This window comes from Sphaerodactylus townsendi, linkage group LG10, assembly GCF_021028975.2.
Source record: "Sphaerodactylus townsendi isolate TG3544 linkage group LG10, MPM_Stown_v2.3, whole genome shotgun sequence".
In the NCBI taxonomy this organism is placed as follows: domain Eukaryota; kingdom Metazoa; phylum Chordata; class Lepidosauria; order Squamata; family Sphaerodactylidae; genus Sphaerodactylus; species Sphaerodactylus townsendi.
Window position 1 is genome coordinate 44,340,551 of NC_059434.1, and position 20,738 is coordinate 44,361,288.

General features: G+C 40.3%; 1 protein-coding gene across 1 annotated transcript in view; it reads right to left on the minus strand.

Annotated features, from left to right (window-relative positions):
- GUCY1B1 (guanylate cyclase 1 soluble subunit beta 1) overlaps positions 1–20,738 on the minus strand; it is a 52,833-nt gene that overhangs the window by 16,798 nt on the left and 15,297 nt on the right. The window contains exons 3-5 of the mRNA XM_048509277.1: positions 10,047–10,147; positions 8,215–8,333; positions 3,878–4,075 (exon numbers count right to left, since the gene is read on the minus strand). Of these exons, the coding sequence (XP_048365234.1) occupies positions 3,878–4,075; positions 8,215–8,333; positions 10,047–10,147 (418 nt within the window). The remainder of the gene's footprint in view (positions 1–3,877; positions 4,076–8,214; positions 8,334–10,046; positions 10,148–20,738) is intronic.

The window sequence follows — 20,738 nt, forward strand, 5'->3', positions numbered from 1 at the left end:
AGTCGATAATAGCACAAAATTAGTTGCAACCACAGTTGACTGCCCTAACTTGTTATTAAAATGAATATCAGATTTCGCAAAAGGAAGGTATGATAAACTAGAACACGAGAGGAACACGTCAAAAACTGAGAAATAAAAAAGGTATTGAGTCAAAGCTCAGAAGAAAATATTTCCACTCTATTCAATTGTAACCCCTTGAGTCCCCAAGGTCCAGGTTCAAACTCTAAAGTAATTCTAATAAACTCAAAATATAAACCCAATTTCTTCAACTACAACAAAAAGTATTTGTGAAAACATTCCCAAAGATATCAACTAACCACTATTGTATAGCAAAGTCTTCTTCACAGTCCCTTCACAGTTCACAGTCCCTTCACAGTTCACAGTCCCTTCACAGTCCAGATTGGTAGTTACTCCCAGTGGTATTATTCAAATCAAATTCAAATGGTATTATTCCTCAGTGTAACTTAAACACCTGCCTAGGGAGGGTATGTATTTTCCCTAGAGTCTTCCCACAGAGCTGTGGAAGTTATATCTTCAATCTACTCTGAATATGTACAAAAAAACACTAGCTGCATGTAAATGATGTCTGTTCTTCCCTATGTAATGTCCTGCCAAAAGAGTTTCTATCAGCACTGGTGTGGCACAAAAGGTCTTGGACTCCTGCCCACAAGACTCCTTCTCGGTTCACCAAAGTGCTTCACGTAATGAAAGGCACCTGGTTTGTCTCTCCCTTGATACCTTTTGTGTGACTGCTGGAGCATAGTGACACTGAAGATAGTAACTGTGGTTGCAGTTTATAGATTGTGTCCTTTGATGTGTTGTTGGTCTGTCACTGCATGATTGATGGATGACTTCAGTGGTGCCATGGACTCCAGTGGCGTTGCTATGCTCTCTGTTCCTTAAAAAGTATATTGTCTTCTTCCTATGGGACAGTGCAGGCTCTAAGCTATGATAGCTTCATGGGCTGCTGGCATGTGGCTGGATTAGTCTATTAAATGAAAGAGCATCAGCAGAAGCAGCACAGCTGGGAATAAAGTTGGATTATTATCCCCCCTCCCGTGGGCCTAGTGAGCAAGTGACATCAGCCTATCATGTCTATGAACTCCTTTACCATGGTAACAGCAGTTAAAATCAAGACAAAGTACCCTTCAGGTTTGAAACAGACTCCTAGCTGATTCTCCCTCCTGTGATTTGAAGCAAGATGGTTTTTCTGCATTTGCTTCTGCTTGGCTACAGGAATAAGGAGAAGAAAAAAAGAAAGAACAACCAGTTTTGGAAAATGGTTTCTTACTACATAGCAAGAAATCGAGTTTAGAAATTTTGTTGTGATAAGCAGGAGTCCTTTTAACATTTTTTCCTGCCACATTCTTTTGATCATATGAAAGTTTGCTTGCTCCAAATTCAAGCTACGAGGTCTGTCTGTCCTGGACTCCATCTTTTGCAAGGGTAGCGTGCAATCATTGCTGTGAATGAACAGCAGACATAAAGAGATAAAAATCTTCTATTCTGCAACACAGTATATGTGTGCTAGCTCTGAAAAAAATCATCGCACATGAAACAGCAGTCATAGTTAAGGCAGGCAGAGGATTTTGTGTAGGTTAAAAGTAGAGGAATAACAATTAGATTTGCAGAGGACTTTCTGCCTCTGGCTTGTACAATAGGAACAAAGCCCAAGCTAAATTTAGCACAGTGTGCAATTACAGTAGTTGAGATCAATGGCAGCTTATTTTTTTTTAGGCAGAATACTAATGAAAAGCCTCACCACAATGGATGTCCTTTGATAAAACAGCACTAGGCAGCACAGTGAAACTACTACGCCATTTTAGAAAAGCTAACATTTATGGAAAAGCTCAACTGAGATAACTGGAGATAACATTATGTTTCCATTCGTAAGGATATATGAACAACCCTGCTGGATCAAACCAGCTTCCCATCTAGCCCAACAACCTCTTTAACACAGCAGCCAACTAGTTAGCCTTCAAGGCTAGTAAACAGGGCTGACGCCAGTCTTTCCCTGATGCTGCTTCTCGCATTGGGATTGAGAGGTTCTGCCTCTGAATACTGAAGTTTTTGTAGTCACCATGGTTGTGGCTGTAACCAGATCCACGAGTAGTGAATTCCAGCATGTAATTACTTATAAAGAAATATTTCATTTTGTCTGTCCTGAACGTATTGCCCATCAACATTACTGTGTAATCCTGAGTGCTAGTGTTATGGGAGAGGGAGAAAAAGTTCACTTCTTCCATCCCATGCACAATGTTATAACCCTCTATTTTGTCCCCCTTTCAGTCATCTTTATTCCCAGACTGAAAAGTCCTAGGCTCTTTAGCCTTTTCTCCTACAGTGCTCAAACCACTTAATCATCTTGTTTGCCATTTTCTGTACATTTTCCTAGTTCTTTAACATCCCTTTAGCGATTCAGTGACTAGAACTGCACACAGTGTTACAAATGAGGACTCATTGTAGATCTATACAGGGCCATTATTATATTGGTCATTTTGTTTTCAATTCCTTTCCTAATACTGTACAGCTTGGAGTTTACTTTTTTTACTGATGCCCCATACTCTATGCAGGTGCCACCAAACTTTTGTTTGCTTGGGTTAACTGCTTCAAAGAGAGGTCAGTGTTCCCGTTAATCACAGAAAGTAATGTGTAGAAAGGCAAAAAATGGGTAAGTTCACATTAAATCAGAATGGCTCTAATGTTCTTTGGCCCAGTCATTCTAATCTTTTGCTAGTCACTCATTCCTGCAGCTGCCTTTCTTCATTCTGCCTGGAAAGAAATGTGACTGGGGGCCTAAATGATCCAGGAGCTTCAGTGATCTTAAAATTTTGTTTTTGTTGATCAAAAGCAGCCATACTGGGCTCTGAATCACCTCAGAACCACAGCATGAGAGAGAGATTAATGATTTCTACTTTCATTGTACCAATCGTCAAAGGCACTCCATGGATGCTATTTACCTCCTTTGGGGAAAACATACAGGAACACACATTGCCTATTTTTTTCTCTAGTGGCGCTACCACAGATATTTTAGTTCAGGACAACAGGGGAAGTGGCACCCTCCCCCCCCCCCCTGCAGTTCCATACTGCTGGGTTGCTATATGGTTACTATTTACAAAGGAATAATGCTTGAGAGTAGATAACAGTAAAATGGTGGATGAGAAGGAAAGGTTTAGGAAGAAATTCATTTGAACTCCGTTGTCTCAACAACTCTAACAAATGCCAACTTGTATACCACAATCAGCCCTTCAAAGGAGGAGAAAGTAGAGTAGATAGAATTCTTTAATCATAATGAAACACATAAAACACAACATTACCAAATGATGTATTGGATTCTTCTATAACAAACACATCTATGATAAGGAAAATGGGAAACTACTGCACTATTCGTAATAAATTATCATGTTAATTTATATGCTAAGATAACGAATTGCATTTTTTATTTAGACTGTAATATAAACTAATTTGAAGTTGTTCTGGGGTGTTTTTAGAACTTAAGCAATTCTGCTGTTTCCAAATGGTGGCCAATGGGATCCTTGTTGATAAGTTGATAGGCTGTCATGCTATGATATTCAGGGGTAATTAGCTAACAAGAAAAATGCCACAATATAAATTGCAGTCACAACAAAATACAGCTGGTGTTCCTCTTTAATAAAAATTGTACTGATGCAAGACTGGAAAATTCTAACATTTTTACTATAGTAAAAGAGCAACAAGGATGAGATATCACAGTGCTCTTTTGCAACTAAGGGAAAAAGAACACCTTAAAAATGTCATGTTAACCTCCAATCTCAAATCCCTAATGGAGAAAATATTAAAATATGATGTCACACATTTGACACATGTCAAACTTGGGTGAGGTTGCACTAAAACTTACCTTCATGTCGATTTCTGTGCCATGGATTTGCTGAGCAACTGTTTTGATGATTCCAATTACAATGTCCTGGAGGCCTTCTCTTTCTGAATAGTAATGTAGAATGAGACCCTTCCCTTTTTCTGCATCAGTGCACCTAAAGGAAGGTGCACGCATACCTGGGTATATCGTAGCAAGGTGGTCATGCAGAGCATCAAGGTTCTGAAAGAATATTAAGTGAAACTTCAGAATTTAACTTTCCAATATTTCCATTAAAGACCCCGTAATACATATTGGGTTTTCTTTGGTATGAATAAGTGCAGCTTTGCTGTCTAAAACTGCTAATATTATTAAATCTGGATTTAGAAAATGAGAAACTAATTTTGACTGTTAATTAATTCTATCATACATATCCATTTTGTATTTACTAAAGGGGGTTAATGGCAACATAACAGTTTGTGGAGAAAAAAATCACACCAAATTCAACTTTTCATCAAAATCATGACTATATTTTTCCTCTGTACTCCTTCTGCATTCTCTAATGGCACACTGTTATTCTTTTCAGTCATTCTTTGGGTATTTCTTTAAAAGCATACCAAGGAATGAAGATTTATGAATGTGCAAGCTGTATCATGCCTATTCACTTAACATCTGCAGATCCTTTGAAAGCTTTGAAAACTACTTGAACTTTGTCTCCTGTTAGTGACGAGAAATGTCAACAGTGCCTCTTCTCTTGGGAGGTCTCCAAAGGAAATGAGTGCTTTGTAAATTAATTTCTTAGGCTGTAGTGAGCCTATAGGTCATCCTTTGATTGGTTGATATTTATAAATTTATTGCTTCATATCTGTCTTTTGATTGAGCTGATAATTACCAATAGCCAACATGCTAATCCCTTGCACAGCCCAGAGTATGATTAGAAGAAACATGATACAGCAGTCTTACCAAGTCTGGCCTGAATGGGAAAGCTCCTGGGATCCCCCCCTTTTTTTTGTTTTGGCTGGATCTCCATAATATCGAAATGTAGATTATAAATAATGTAAAAAAGAACTTGTAACAAGCAGAGAATGGAGTCACAAAACAGCCGAGATAGTAACAAAGATGTTAATGTGACTTCAACACAAAATGCTTTGGGCATAAGAATGTCATCGCATAAGAATGTCATTGACTGATTCTGTGGAAGGGTGGCAGTGGTAAGAGATCATCACCACTGAGAATTATCAACATCTACCTTAATGGGATATATTGCAGGGATGGCAGCACAGGCAAGTACATGACAGATAAATGGTCCTTCTAATAAAGCTAATGAATCAAATTCTGTTCAGATAGCCTTTTATAATTTATTTATACATTTATAAAATTTATACCCCACCTTTCTACCCTCATCATCATCACTGAGGCAGATAACAGATTAAAAACATATTGCAACATTTCTAGGATACACAGGTTCACAGACAAACATCTGTTACTTAATATTGTTAAGTTTTGTCGAAGGCTTTCAGGGCCGGAATCACTTGGGTGGTGTGTGGTTTCCGGGCTGTATGGCCGTGTTCTAGCAGCATTCTCCTCCGGATCCTCTGAAGATGCCAGCCACAGATGCAGGCGAAACGTCAGGAGAGAATGCTGCTAGAACACGGCCATACAGCCCGGAAACCACACAGCACCCAAATTGTTAAGTTTGCTTAGCATTACATATTCTAGAATCCAAACAGCTGCATGATACATTTTATGAGCTCACTACTGGTGAGTTTCATCACTGAGGAACATCAAGACCTTCACTAGGTAAGTACAGTCTAAGTGAGTCTTCTTCCATTAGGTCTCCAGTTGCCTTCCAAGGAGACCCTTTCACAGCTTCCTCTAATCCAAATCCTTTGGTCTCAGTCTCAAATTGAGAGTCTTCTCCTAGTATTAACCACTTATTGCTTTCCAGCTTTCTTTAAGCTTTCCTCTACGTTGGTTGTCTTTTGCAACTTGTATTTATCCTGTACCTCTTCAACCCACTCCTTTGCCTCAACCTTCACTCCTTCCACACTCTCCTTCTCAGCCATTACTTTATTACCTCGCATCCACTACAAAACCACCTCCAACCACTGATTCATGGTGATTGGCCAGAAGAGCAAGATCAAGCTGAGTGCCATCCACATATTGATGAAAATTTAGCCCAAAGATTCAGATGACCTCACCCAGTGCTTTAATGTAGATGAAGAAAGTCATTGGGGACAAGATGGAGGCTTGCAGAGCCCCAAAGTGATGAGCAGCATGACCCCAGCATCACCTTCTGAAACCTACCCTCCAGATAGAGCAGAACCACTGCAAAATGGCACTTCCCAGAAAAGTGATCCAGAAAGTCAATGTGATTGATGGTTGTGAAAGTTGCTGAGAGGTCCAGGAGAATCAACAGAGTCAATGCTCCTCTGTTCATCCACCAGGGCAACCAAGGATGTGTCAGTCTCATAACTAGACCTGAAACCAGAGAGGAAAGGATCCTAACTACCCTTCATCTCACCTCACCTATTTTAATCACCTGCCACTAGGTGTAAAGTCTTTCAGGACAGTCTCAGATATGGATCTCATATAGCCAGGTTATTAATCAATCATGAACCACTGTTTTGTTTTCTAGAACTATCTCCCACAGGAGTGATTAGCATCTACTGAATGGAGAATCTGGTTGGAGAATGTCAACCAAGGTATATTCTCCTTGAAAAGTAGGACAGTATTCATTGCACAAAAAGGGTTTACTATGGTTTAAAAACCCAATGGAAAGAATACAAATGTTTGTTTTATTAGCAGCTATTTGGGGGGGGGGGGGGGGAAGCTGGATAAGTACTTTCTTTCCCACAAAAAAAGGACAAAAACATAATCTCTCCTGTGTATCTTTACTAAAAACAATGCAAGTATGCATCCAAGTAGAAACAATTTTCCCGATGCCTTTACAGAACTAGGTTGCTAAAAACCTGGAGGGAAAGATAGTCAAAAGATGTAAATTCTTCTTTAAAATGTTCCAAATATTTCCTTACTAGCTGGGCTCAGGCTGAGTGTAGCATTAAAACGTAAAGCTATTCTGTTTGACATAGATATGGCCCTGCTCCATATGAAACTATTTTAAGCACTACAAATGCAAAAGAACGTATACTGTGCTATTTTTAAAATGAGTTGAGAAATGAGCTACTCCCTGAAGTATCTTAGATTAACTACCACTTTGTGTTTGATTGATTTTCTTTTAGTGGTTTTCACATAAAAGCTCCCTTCGGATGTCTCCAATTGCATTTAGCTTCAAGCTGCCTTTCTTTCACATGCTCCTTTATAGTGACACTCACAATACTTTTATAGCCACACATTATGTAGAAATCTTTAAAAATTACTCATTGTACTTGATTCTTTTTGTTTTGCCTTTCAGAGAGTTTCCTTGTGCATATATCCTTTGAATAATTGCTTCCCATTATGTTTCAAAATTTAATATGCAAAGGCATGCATATTCTCCCATTTAAAAAAAACCCCAGTATGTTCAGTTCAACTGAAAATAATAGTCTGACTTCATGAATTGGAACTTTAAAATGTCCCTTTATATTTTTGTGCAGCCAGTGAACACAGGACTCCAGCCAGCTCAGAACCTTTGAACAAATTTACCTCATAAATTTACCTCATAAATAAAACATGTGAAAGGTATAAAACTATACATTAGGTAGTAATTAGAACATTGGTTGGTCTTAAGTTTTTTGTTCAGTAATAAAAAAAGACAATCAAATGAATGCAACCAGCTGGCATACTCAGACAACCTAGGCCAATATTGTACTGGGAGCTGCTTTCCAGGTCCATTATGTGTCACATACGAAATGTCTGGGATCAAACTTGGAACTGTTGCATTTACTCTCCTTTTGAGCAGTTCTCTCAACTCAACCTGTTAAATGGCATATAAAATGAAATATACTCTTACTCCTGTGAAAGCTATAAACAGATGCTGTTGCTCTCTAACCAGACAGTCATAAGCCAGACATTTCTGTTTCTCGTTCAAGAGTCAGAAGTTTCTTAAAATATAATCCCATGCATATTTAGCTGAGTGCACTTGGCTGTGAACAAATATGCACACACGAGGTTTCCTTATTTTGAGTCAAACCACAGTTCCATCCATATCAGTCTGTCAGTGCCTTTCCGGGATATCAAGCAGCAGTCTAATTTCAACTACTACCTAATGCTTTTCACAGGAGATACCAGGGATTGGACCTTGGACCCGGTGCATGCAGAAGATGCTCTACCATGGAGCCATGGCTCCTCCCAGCCAGAACATTGCATTGGTGTATTAGTCTTCCGTACTAAAATTATAGTGATATTGCTTAGTCAAGATTTGCTGTAGATTACTTGCTCACCTGCAAAAATTCTCTGACGTTTGAACCCAAGACACGCAAGATTGTGTCATAACCAGATTCTTGACAAAATACAAAAAACATCTTTCCAAACATCTGAAGGATTTCTCCAGCATTAAGGTCTATGTAAAACACAAAAATATATCTGATAACACGAAGTATTTTTTACCATACTGAGCCAGCAATTCACACTTAATGGAATTGAGGAATTGTAAAACCTTTCTAACCTGCTTTTCTACACAAATGTTGACTCAAAATGATGTATAATACATGTAAAACAATAATAGCAAAACTTAAAATAGCTAGTTTTAAACACCATATATCATAGAAATTTGAAAATAAAACAGGCAATTCATATTAACCAAACCGTTCCTCAGAATTCTCTTCAAAATAAAAGTGCCTTACGAGCTCTTCTAAAAATGGATAGGAAGGAGATGGTCTTTATTTCACTGACAGTCTGGCCCTGAGGAATCAGAAAAGCTATTGAAAACCCCTGGAATCAATGGGACTTTATCATCCACTCTTCAAAGTCTTTTAAGTTTAGAAAACAGCTTGTATTTAACACAGACACATACTTAGTATGTTATCCTCCCACAATCTTCTCTTTAAAAAAACCTGTTTCCAGTTCCCAACTACTGACTCCCAGTTTTTGGCCATAGCCATGCAATTTGCCTGGGGTTGATATTTTCCTGCCGCTGGGCCCACCCTACTCTGGGGCTGGCAGGAAAACATTGGAGGTGGGAATGGGAATGATATTGCACTACACCCCAGCATCACATAGGGGCAAAAAAATTACCACAGAGTTTCCATAGTTATAGATGACACGCTGAAGTCACATCCAGGTATTAGCTTGGACGTGATGTCAACATGTAGCACAAAATCACTTCCATCTCTTCTCCTGTTCCCAAAGCTCCTGGAAGTGCCATAAATATGTCAATTATTTAACTTCCATTGTTAATTCCATATCTTTGCACAAGAAAAATCCCACATCCTTACTTTATAAAAGCTATGCAATATTTTGTTTCTTTTATTGTCCTGCAGTTCTCCTATCCCTTGAGCGGTTCACACGGAACAGAGCTTAATTTCCAACCTCCAGTCTCCCCAAGATTGACTCCAATTTTAACTGATGAATGTTTTAAAACATTTTTTTGTGGCCAGAGCTCTTGTATGTTGTTACTCACAATATATATTTATATCTCACCCCAATCTACAAATACCCAAATTTTACAATCAGATGTATAGCAAACATTACAGTGCTATGCATGCATGCCTGGGAATAAATTATATTGAACAAAGTAGAACTTACTTTTAAGTAAAACATCCATAAATTGCATATCAAACGTATTTGCTTTTTCAACTCTCATACTCATAGGAATGAGAAAGGAGTTATTCTGGTGACCGATGCAAAACAATTTAAGCGTGGGAAGTCCTCCACAGCCCATCTCCACCCAAAGTCTTCCAAGATTTTCCAGTCTGCTTTTTTTTTAGAATGTAAAAAGGTACCTATTTGAACAGCACTAGCATTGTGAAAACTTGTCTTTGTTGCTTTGAGCCATAAATGTGATTCTATATCCCAATAATCTCAGCAGGAGAGAAGCATGCTTAACTTTGGCTGATCTTACTTTTTAAAAATGAAAATCAATAGTCCCAGGATTCTTCCACAGATTGCCCTGCCAGGAAAGACTTAAATCCCTGCCCTTGCCTCATTAATGTGTTTCTTTCTACATCTTAATCCACTAACTGTCATAAAACAAGAAATGTTATGGTCTAACAGTTAGATTTTCAGTTTCTCAACAAGTGTCTTTTACTGCTGAAAGAAAGAAGTATTTACTCACTAAGGACTTTGCTTGCTGCAGCAACCAAATCATATGTTTTGGAATCATCATAAATTATTCTGACTAGGAACTGCCCTTCTTCATCCAGCTGTGCCTCCTTCCTGAAAGGAAAAAATACAAGACAATATTGAATAACATTTATTCAGTACGTTTATACTCTGCCTTTACCCCAATGGGATCCCACAGTGGTTTACATCATTCTTCTCTTATCCATTTTACTCTCACTACAACCCTAGGAGACAGGCTAGGATGAGGGAGAATGACTGATCCAAAGTCACCTAGCAGATTACCATGGCATATGGGGATTCAAATACTTTCAAATACTAGTTTAATAGTCTAACGACTATACTTCATTATTAATTATATATTATTTAATATTAGGGAGAGGTGACCATGTCCTCCTAGAATTCCTTTTGCTGTGGGGCACCAAAGAAGTTCACAATCAGATGTGGATGTTAAATTTTAGCAGGGCAGACTTTAATGAACTCAGAGGTATGTTGAGAGTTGTTCCATGGCCAAGACCTCTGGAAGGGAGAGGAGCAATAAAAGGGTAGACTCTCCTAAACAAGAGCTCTTGCAAGCTCAAGCCTTCATTATTCCAACAAAATGGAAACATGGTAATGAATCAAAGAAGCCAATGTGGATGAATAGAGAAATAAGAAAGATGAGCTAAAAATGAAAAAGAAAGATGTGCTAAGAAAGACAAATGAAGTGGAATAAAGGGCATACCTCTAAAGAAGACTATATGCGGGTTGCTAGGCACTGTAGGTCAGCATTCAGAGAAGCCAAAGCTGACAGTGAGCTGAGACTGGCCAGGGAGGCAAGGAGAGTTTCTTCAGATATGTGAACAGCAAATGCAAGGCAAAAGAGGCAATAGGCCTACTATTGGGTGAAAATTCAGAGGCTCTGACAAAGGACTGAGGCTGATTCCGCATGGGCCAAAAACAGCAGTGTGAAAACAGTATAAACCCTTTTACACCGTTTTAAACCCTTTTACACCATTCTCACACCATTTTCACACTGCTGTTTTTGGCCCATGCGGAATCAGCCTGAGAGAAAGCAGAAAAGTTCAGTGTCTAATTGGCCACAGTTTTTTCCTAAAGAAGAGAACATGCTCATCTACAGATGGTACTAGGCAAAGCACAGTGTCTAAGCTGCTGGTTGAAATGAAGAGACCTGGTTGCACTGGGTGAGTACAAGGGATATATAAATGAATATGGAGTATAAGCCTTGTTGAGGCTAAGTTGGTCTGACATGTCAATAGTTAGATAGAAGTTCCACTAGAAACCTCATTTAAGTCACCCGGACTTCCATGATAGAAGGTGGGGTCTAAAACATGCTCCAAAAGGTTGGAGCAGTGAATGCTACTCTTCCCACTCTGGTTGCAGCCACTGCCACATCTCATTAGTTTCTGAAGTCTCAAGCATTCAGAGGCAGTTTTTGGTGGTTCTGGCAATAACTGTATATAGGGGAAAGTAGCAAAAAAAATCCCTCCCATAGAAGACCTCTAATGGTTCTAAAGCATTCCATTCTATTTAAATAAATAAAATATGAAAAAACCGTCACAAATGCCATATACAGAGTATCCCTTAGAACAGGGGTAGGGAACCTGCGGCTCTCCAGATGTTCAGGAACTACAATTCCCATCAGCCTCTGTCAGCATGGCCAATTGGCCATGCTGGTAGGGGCTGATGGGAATTGTAGTTCCTGAACATCTGGAGAGCCGCAGGTTCCCTACCCCTGCCTTAGAAGGATCACGTACACAGTGCAACAGATAATTGTACGTATAGTTTTATCAATCTCATATTATCTGTGGTTTCTTCTGACATCAGATTGCCCTCTTGATAAACTAGTCAACACCAGAGCAAAATCTGTTTTATAATACAGTCTATAGATTTATAATTCAGATTCTTAGACTTAACTCTTTTAATTTTGAAAAGACATATCCTAAATGATAGGTGACTGTTTTGTGTTAACTACTGTCAAGTCCCTTCCAACTTATGGTGACCCAATGAATTAATGACCCCAACAATAACTGATCATTAACAGCCTTGCCCAGGTCTTGTGAACTGAGAGGCACAGACAGACAGACAGACAGACAGATAGATGATAGATAGATTTTCTCTGCTTTTTAAAAAAAATCTAAATACTACATACTAAATTTCAGCTTAGACAAAAGTCTGCAGAACCTCGCAAACGTTGCCTTTTAAAATTACCAGGAAAAGTATAGCCCCTGAGCTAACCCACATGCAAGTATTTTTGGAGGTCAGGAGCTATACAATTTTTAACCTGGTCTGACCAAAATCTAAAAAGCTCCTCCAGCAAACTGAACTAAAGTTTAGGCACAAACCATTTACATCATTTCTGGAAATTCTCTCGCCCAGTCCAGGATGGGACAGAACTTTTACTAGTTACATGAACTAGTGGTGGGATTCAGCAGGTTTGTACCACTTCGGCAGAACCGGTTGTTAAAATGGTGCTTGTAAACAACCAGTTGTTAAATTATTTGAATCCCACCACTGGACATATGAAAAGGGATTCTACTTAACCTTTAAGCTCGGGCCGTTTCTGCACGGCTCAAATACGACGCCTTAGGGACGGCAAAAATGCTGTCCCTAAGGCGCCGTTCGCACAGGCGGTGCTGCTGAAATGCAGCAGCGCTGACCTGGCTTCCCTCCACCTCCCCCAGAGCGGCGTCAGGCCACCTCAAAAAACCTCCCTCCTGGAGGGAGGTTTTTGAAAAACAGCGTGTTCCCACCGGCGCGGTGCGAATGGCACCGCCGGGAACACGCTGTTTTCCCTGTCCCCACACTCACCTCGTCGTCCTGCATCGCTCTACCGGACTGCTGAGACCCTCCCTCGCTGTCCTCCGACCCCTGGAGGTCGGAGGGCAGTGTGGGTGGGTCTTAGTAGTCCAGCAGAGCGACGCAGGACAACGAGGTGAGTGTGGGGGGGACGGGGAAGAGGCGGCTCCGGGGAAGAGGCGGCTCCCGTGCCAGCCTCTGTGGGGGCCACTCACATGCTCCCGTGCGAACGCCCCCCCTCCACCGGCAGGATTCCTGCCGGTGCAGGGACACCCTTTCCGCAGTGCGGAAAGGGCCTCAGTGTGCTTGAAAAACTTCCTGGAGTTTGTTCAAACAGACTGGGACGGCAAAACACCATGACTTTCAGGTTTTTCGTTATATACCCTGTGTCTGGGATTTGAGTGGAAAACATGACATTTTGAAGGGGAACTTTAAAGGGCATGGGAAAAAACTGGAATGATGTTGAGACTAATGAAAACTAGATTACAAGAAAAAAGAAACAGTAGTAGTTAAGACCTTTGCTGGAGATGTTCCAGTTAGAGTCTCTAAATCCAAGTTTTATAATATAGGAGTAAACCTATTGAGTTCCTTCACAAGCAGTTAAAATCAGGACTTTGAGGAGAATCCTCATAGAATGCCCCATTTTGCACTCCAAATTGTTTCTTTCCGAGAACAGTTTTTCTGTTATCTGTCTTTTGGTGTAGACTGGCTCTCAAGTTTCAACAACTAGCTAGTAATTTAAGTCTTTTTAAGTTCAAGGAGTGTTTGACAACCTATTCATGTGCATTGGGAAGCAAAAGTGTCACACATGATTATTTCACATAAGCCCAAACAGAACGATACAAGGCGCAAGGAACACTATGTTCCAGGTACAATACCATGTTGTCCTCAGGATCCTGAGAAAACAAAGCCCAAAGCTTCAGCCAGATATTAACTAGCTGGTATACCTGACATTAATTGTTCCTCTTTGCCATAAACTGAAAGGCATAATTCCAAATTCTCCTTCATGAGTTTACATTTCTCTTACAAGAAGAACGTCACCCTCAGGGTTTGTATTCTAAACTACTAAGCGGCATCCAGAAAATGAGGGCAAACAGCTACTGTAACTATGGAGTTAAAAATAAACTTAGTTACTCAAAAGACTCATCCTGTTGAACACGTGCTTGATGCTTTCCTCCCTGTTCAGAAGCATATCAAGAGGTTATTGAGTATTTCTTTTCTTCGTTAGCAATTCTCAAACACTAGATAAAGCAAATAAAGCAAAGACCCGTAAAAAATTGAAATCTTATTTTAATTAAACATTTATTATATTACATTTGGTACCCCACCCTTTTCCAGTTTAGGCCAGGCTCAGGGTGGCTCTCATATCATTAAAAACATAAAATCAGTTAAATATAACAATTACAATTACAAACCTTAACAACTCTATAAATATATCAAGATGGCATAATCTAGGTACCCTTAAAGACCCTTACTCAGCCTATAGAATATTATCAATCCTGGGGTGTTGTGTGGGTTCTGGGCTGCATGGCCGTGTTCTAGTAGCATTTTCTCCTCACGTTGCAGGCAAAACATCAGACGTTTCATCTGTTGCAGGCAAAATGTCAGGAGAAAATGCTACACAGCCATACAGCCCGGAAACCACAAAATACCCCAGTGATTCTGGCCGTGAAAGCCTTCGACAATACATTATCAATCCTGCTCCATTTTATCCAGATTTTAACTTTTGGGATGGGAGAAGCGGGGAGGGGACAGTGTCAGGAGGCCAGCAGATGAAATGAACTCAAAACTGCCCAAAAAGTCCTGGTGAAACATCTCTGATTTGCAGGCCCAGCAGAATTGAACCCAATCCCACAGAGCCCTCATGGCAGCTGGAGGACAGTTTCATGAAGCGGGAGCCAGGGTAGAGGTTCCCTGAGTTCTGATGTTCTCAAAACCTGACATCAAGCAACATACATCCAACTGATTTCAAGGCCTTCGTTAAGGGTTATGGTATCAGGTTCAGTGATACATAGCTTGATGAATAAATGAAGCATGTCTCTATATCTTTGCTACATCTGTGGAGCTGCTTTCTAGCATTCCAGTATTTCATGATCACTCTGAGGCTGCATTCAAATCTTTATGACAATTGTATAGAAATATTAACACCAGGAAATGTGGTGTGGCAATCTTTCACCTGCAGCTGTAGTTGGTTTCTCATAAAGTGTGTGAAAGTATAGTAGAAAGTTTTTTCCCACCTATAGGTGGGAAACTAGTTCCAAATAAAACAGTACTTGAAAACTAGTTCCAAGTAAACAGTACTGAAAAATGGTATGACTGATTCTGCCAGCTTCCTGTTTTTATCAAAATAGGATGGGCTGATGAGTATATAGAAAAGTGACAGAACGGGGAATCAAACCTGGTTCTCCAGATTAGAGTGCACCCTCCAGATTAGAGTGCACCTGCTTTTAACCACTATGCCACTATATCATACAAGCTGGAGAAGGGGGGCTGCAATGAATTACCAAAGGAGAATAAACTTTTTGGAAATTTCTTCCCCAAAATACCTTGGATCCTCATTGGGGAGAAAGGTGGGATACAACTGAATTAAATATAGAAATCTGTTTTTTCTTCTAATTTATTGTCAAAGGCACTCCCTTTGCCTCCCAGAACATGATCCATCTTTATTAGGCTGTTTGGTCAGAATATTCTTCTGAGTAATTTATACATTTATATTTTTCTGCATTCCTGGACGAGTCCCCACCCGCAACGTGTAGAAACAGCTGCCTTGCCTGCAGGTAGTGTTTTGCTGCCTTATCATTGGCATGTCACCCAATTTAGTATTTGATATAATTACTATATATGTCAAATGAAGTACCTGTCAAGAATTTGAAAATATGTTTCCTCTTGAGTCACTTGTAGTGGAAACAATGTAAACAATAAACAAATATTTTGCAACTCTTTTCATGTGCTAAATTGTTTTTGTATATATTACTAGCACATAAGAATGAAAAAAGGAACAGATCAATTCCATAACTGCCTTGTGAATTATGAAAGAACGCTTCTAAAATATCAGGTATCAGCTGCTGAAATAATACAGGCTAGATCCCATGTTTGCTATTTATATTCCACAGGTTTCATCTGTGGAACATCAAGGCACCTTCTTTTGGCCTATACTGTTCTGTGCTGTGCTCCCTGTCTCTCAGGCAGGAAAAAGAATTCAGTTGAGCTCTGAGAATCCAGATGATAGAAAAGTTCTGATATGTCTGGCCCTGCAAATTATTTCATGCTGAAAAAGGTTCAGTCCTAAGCACTCCCACTAGCATTTCTGATTGAGGCCCATTTCGCACAGGCCTTTGAAGTGGCGTCCCACTGGTATAAACGGTACTGGTGGAGCCCCGGAACCATTCGTACACTCCTCTGTGGGTGGCCCCACAGCTGCTGTAGCCAGCAGAGGCACCTTCGCATGGAGGCACCTGTTTCATCTGTAAACTTACCTTCCCTTCCCCTCAGAGTTCTGCAGGGACAAGGGAACACACCCCATGGTCATGGAAATGTCTCGGGGGTCAGAGGTCAGGAGGTGTGTCCCCTCATACATGCAGAGCTCTGCAGGGGAAGTGAAGGTATGTTTACAGACAAGACAGAGGTGCCTAAAAGTGGCGTCTCTGGCCTGGTGCTGTTCGCACAGCACTGGGTGCAAAACAGTGTTTCCCAAAAGACTCGCTAGTTTAGCAAGTTACAGAAACACCATTTTCCCACCACTTCAGGGGAGAAAGCACGGTGCTCCCCCATTTCAGAGTCGGTGGCCACGCAAAGTTCTCCCCCCAACCAGTGTTTTTACTGGCCCCGCACCAGTGTTTTTGGCCGGTGTGGAGTGGGCCTGATAAACCAAGTCAATAAGGCTTTCTACTGAGTTCATACTACCCTTTATATATGATGTTAAAATAGATGTTAATACAATGTTAATTAAGCCACTATTGAACTTTCCAGCTATTCAGGATCAATCACAGTTAGGAGAAGAGTTGCTAATATTAGAAGATGTTAAATTTCATAACATATAATATTAACATCTTATCTAATGTATTTCTTATTTGCTGAGAAATCCTTTAGAATATTTTTTTCAATTTACAGAAGAAAACCTAATTGATCAGAATGCTCTCAGGAGAGCAACTGCAAAAAGAGAATGCATACAATCTTCACTTGGAAAAAGAAAGTCCAACAAAACTTCAAAGACATAATTGCATTCAGGTATCTTGCAACATGCTCTCTGCCATGCTGCCCTGAACAATTTAACTATGGTTAGAAGCTATATCCCCTTGTAATTAAATTTTTCCTATGTATTATGTGTACCACTTTAAAAACAGAAACATATCCATTAAAAATATTTCCGAGGTTCTTCCTGCACAGCAGTTATTGTTTTAGTTGGGCTTTCTGCCACTATTCTTTTGAAGCAGCCCTGAGGATCTCAATGGATGTTACCATAAATCCATTCCGATAATAATCAATTGGATTCAGATCATTACGTGTGCTTTTCTGAAAATTCAGTCTCCATTGCTATAACTTAAAATCTATTTTTTTTAAAAAAAAAATCTGTAAATTGTTTGTTTTGAAAAAGATGTGTTCTGTAAAACCAGAATCTCTAATACTGGATGAGTTATATTGAGGTTAAAGGGGTCACTGAGAAATAAGCTATTTAAAGACTTCATCTTTGCTGAAATCAGGAATCATGAACACGTTACCAACATACATTCAAAGAAATAATGGTTAAAAATGCATTTTTTGTTCTTTTATTAGATATTAAATTAACACTTCACCTCCACCACTGACATCCTTGGCATCAGATGGCTTAGTCTCCACTGACATGAATAGCACAGAGCAATGGCACACTACATCCATGTACAACCACTCACCCCATTTCCCTATAGGCTTTGTAGTATATAAATATTTCCCCACATTCCACCTACAAAACAACAAGATTATACCAGCAACTAAAATAAATCCAGAAACGGAGAACAGGGACCAAATTCCATGTGGCAGGCATATAGAACAAGCCACAGTCAAGATCATGGGCTCCTCTACACAAGCATGCTATTTAAATGATGAGGAGTCAAGGGGGAGAGGGTTCCTGAATCAGTAATAATGTGTAACAGAGAAAAATGGTATGTACAACTTTTTCTCCCCCATGTGTTAGGTCCACTTGTCAAAATTATTTCATTTCCATATTAAGTTCAAGTCTATTTCCAGCAGCCAAAGTGGGTAAAGGTAAGGAGAAAGGAAGCAAAGCATTTGACCAGCTTTCATCATAACAAATATAAAAAATAGCTGATGATACAGGGCTGAACAAAGGCAGCATGGGATTCTGACAATACTAAGGCATAGGCTACCAACTGAGTTATCTCTTTGGGATACAGAGACCCTTTCCGCACTGCGGAAAGGGCGCCCCTGCACTGGTAGGAATTCTGCCGGTGGAGGGGTGGGGGCCGTTCACACAGGAGCGTGCGATCGGCCCCCGCAGAGGCCGGCGCGGGAGAGGAAGCTCCGCACGGAGCCGCCCCTTCCCCGTCTCCCCCCCTCACCTCGTCGTCCTGCGTCGCTCTGCTAGACTCCTAAGACCTGCCCACACTGCCCTCCGACCTGTAGGGGTCAGAGGACAGCGAGGGAGGGTCTCAGCAGTCCAGTAGAGCGACGCAGGACGACGAGGTGAGGGGGGAGGGGAAAACAGCGTGTTCCCGGCGGTGCGGTTCGCACCGTGCCGGCGGGAACACGCTGTTTTCCAAAAACCTCCCTCCAGGAGGGAGGGTTTTGGAGGCGGCCTGACGCCGCTCTGGGGGAGGTGGAGGGGAGCCAGGTCGGCGCTGCTGCGTTTCAGCAGCGCTGCCTGTGCGAACGGCTCCCTGGGGACGGCGTTTTTGCCATCCCCAGGGCGCCGTATTTGGCCCGTGTGGAAAGGGCCAAAGTTTTAAAAAGTCAAGTTTTGAAAGGTCACAGCAGCTTTCTTTAACCAGCAACTGTTTGGGAGAAATTCATTCCTAAATGACATTGGCTTAGAGCATCGGGGGGAAAAAACAAGGAAAGAAATAATCAATCCTGGAAGCAGAAGCAGAACCAGGCAGAATATATAATATTAGTAACTCTGTCTTCCTAATCAACAGTTGGCATCAAGATGAGCCTTAATAGAGGAAAAACTTATAGTTGAACTGACCGAGATGATTGTCTAGTCAAAGTTAAGATTTAAACAAGCATATCAGGGAACAATGATTGCTCTTCATCTTAGCATCTGATTGCTCCATTGGTAGGTCAAATACAGGCCACATTTGCCTGACTGTTAAATAGGCTGTCTTGCTCATGCCATTTCAAAAGAGTCAGCAAATGGTGTAAACATTTGGTTAGTGGGAAAAATTACCATGATAACAAAATCAAGCAAAATGGGAATCTGTCCAGGGAAATGACTTTCTGCGTAAAGTAAATAGATCTAATTATAGAATTTAGAATGCATGACTATTTTTGCCAGTTCTTTTGAGTGTCCTCAAAAGGGTATAATCTTCTGACTCTACACTCCAAGGTATCACATACATAAACTGTGCATTAAGTTTCCAAATACTGTTGTTGTTCCAAATACCGCTGTTGTTTCTTATACAAGAAAAATCAATGAAAACAATGTTACTTGGAAATAATGCTTATGTTTCTTTTGTAAAAACAGTCTACAGACATGGTACATTCTATTCAGAGGGATTTCAGTAAAATTGAACAATTGCGTATTATAATGGAAACATGACATTTAGCAGCCACACAGTTCCTTTGGAAAACTTATGTCTACTAGAAGGTATATGCATTTTGCATAAATCTCAGTATTCTCAAAAGTTTGCACAAATATGGAAACAAGACTCACAAACCATGCAGGTGAATATCAAGCCATCATGAAACACACAAAATTAGTATGAAGAAATAAAATTTACATTTCTAGTGAAGATTTGGTTTGTTCTTATCCCTCAGAAATATCCACTCAATTACACAAAGCTATTTCTCTCCAGTTTTTTGTTTAAATCATGAATTCTATTTATGCAGGGGTGGTAGGGGGTGAATAAGGAAGTTTTGTCTATCAGCATGGTGCAGTGGTTAAGAGCAGTGGCGACTCTCTAGCCCACACTATCTCACAAGGTATCTGTTGTGGGGGAGGAAAAGGGAAGGCAATTGTAAGCAGCTTTGAGATTCCTTTAAGGTAGACAAAAGTGGGGTATAAAAACCAACACTGCTTCTTTGGCTGGCTGAAGTTGTCCAAGGTCTCAGGTAGAGGTCTTTCACATCACCCACCAATCTCATCCTTCTAGGTGGAGATATTGGGAATTGAACCAGGGACCTTCTGCATGCCAAGCAGATGTTTCATCACTGAGTCACAGCCCCTTCCAGAAGTAATGTAGCAACACTGCTTAAAGCTGTATATAGAACACAATACAGTACTGAGGCAAAGAAACAGCCACGGTATGAATAACATTGCACATGTCTTGTTCTTACAGTCAACACACAAAGCACAACTGTTAGAAACAGCTGCTAGCTCTATTCTTGATATGGCATCCAGAAATACAGCAGGCACCTTCTAACTATGAATTAGATTCTTCTGGGAAAGTGAAGCAAGCTCTCTATCATCAGAAGAGACTCAAGGAAACAGTGTCATCCAATTTCCCTTCCTTATTCCAGGCCTCAATACGTGCTTCATCTTGTTTATAAGGGCCCCTGATTTTAAGCAGATACATTTTTGAGGTGTGTTGGGGGAAGCTGAAGAACCACTTCTGTTTGTGCTTCAGTCGGATCCACATCTCTCTCTTTTAGTGAATCTCTATAACAAAATCAAAGTGATTTTATAAATGGATTTCTTATGCTGATACTTTCTGGATGAAAATTATCCACCACT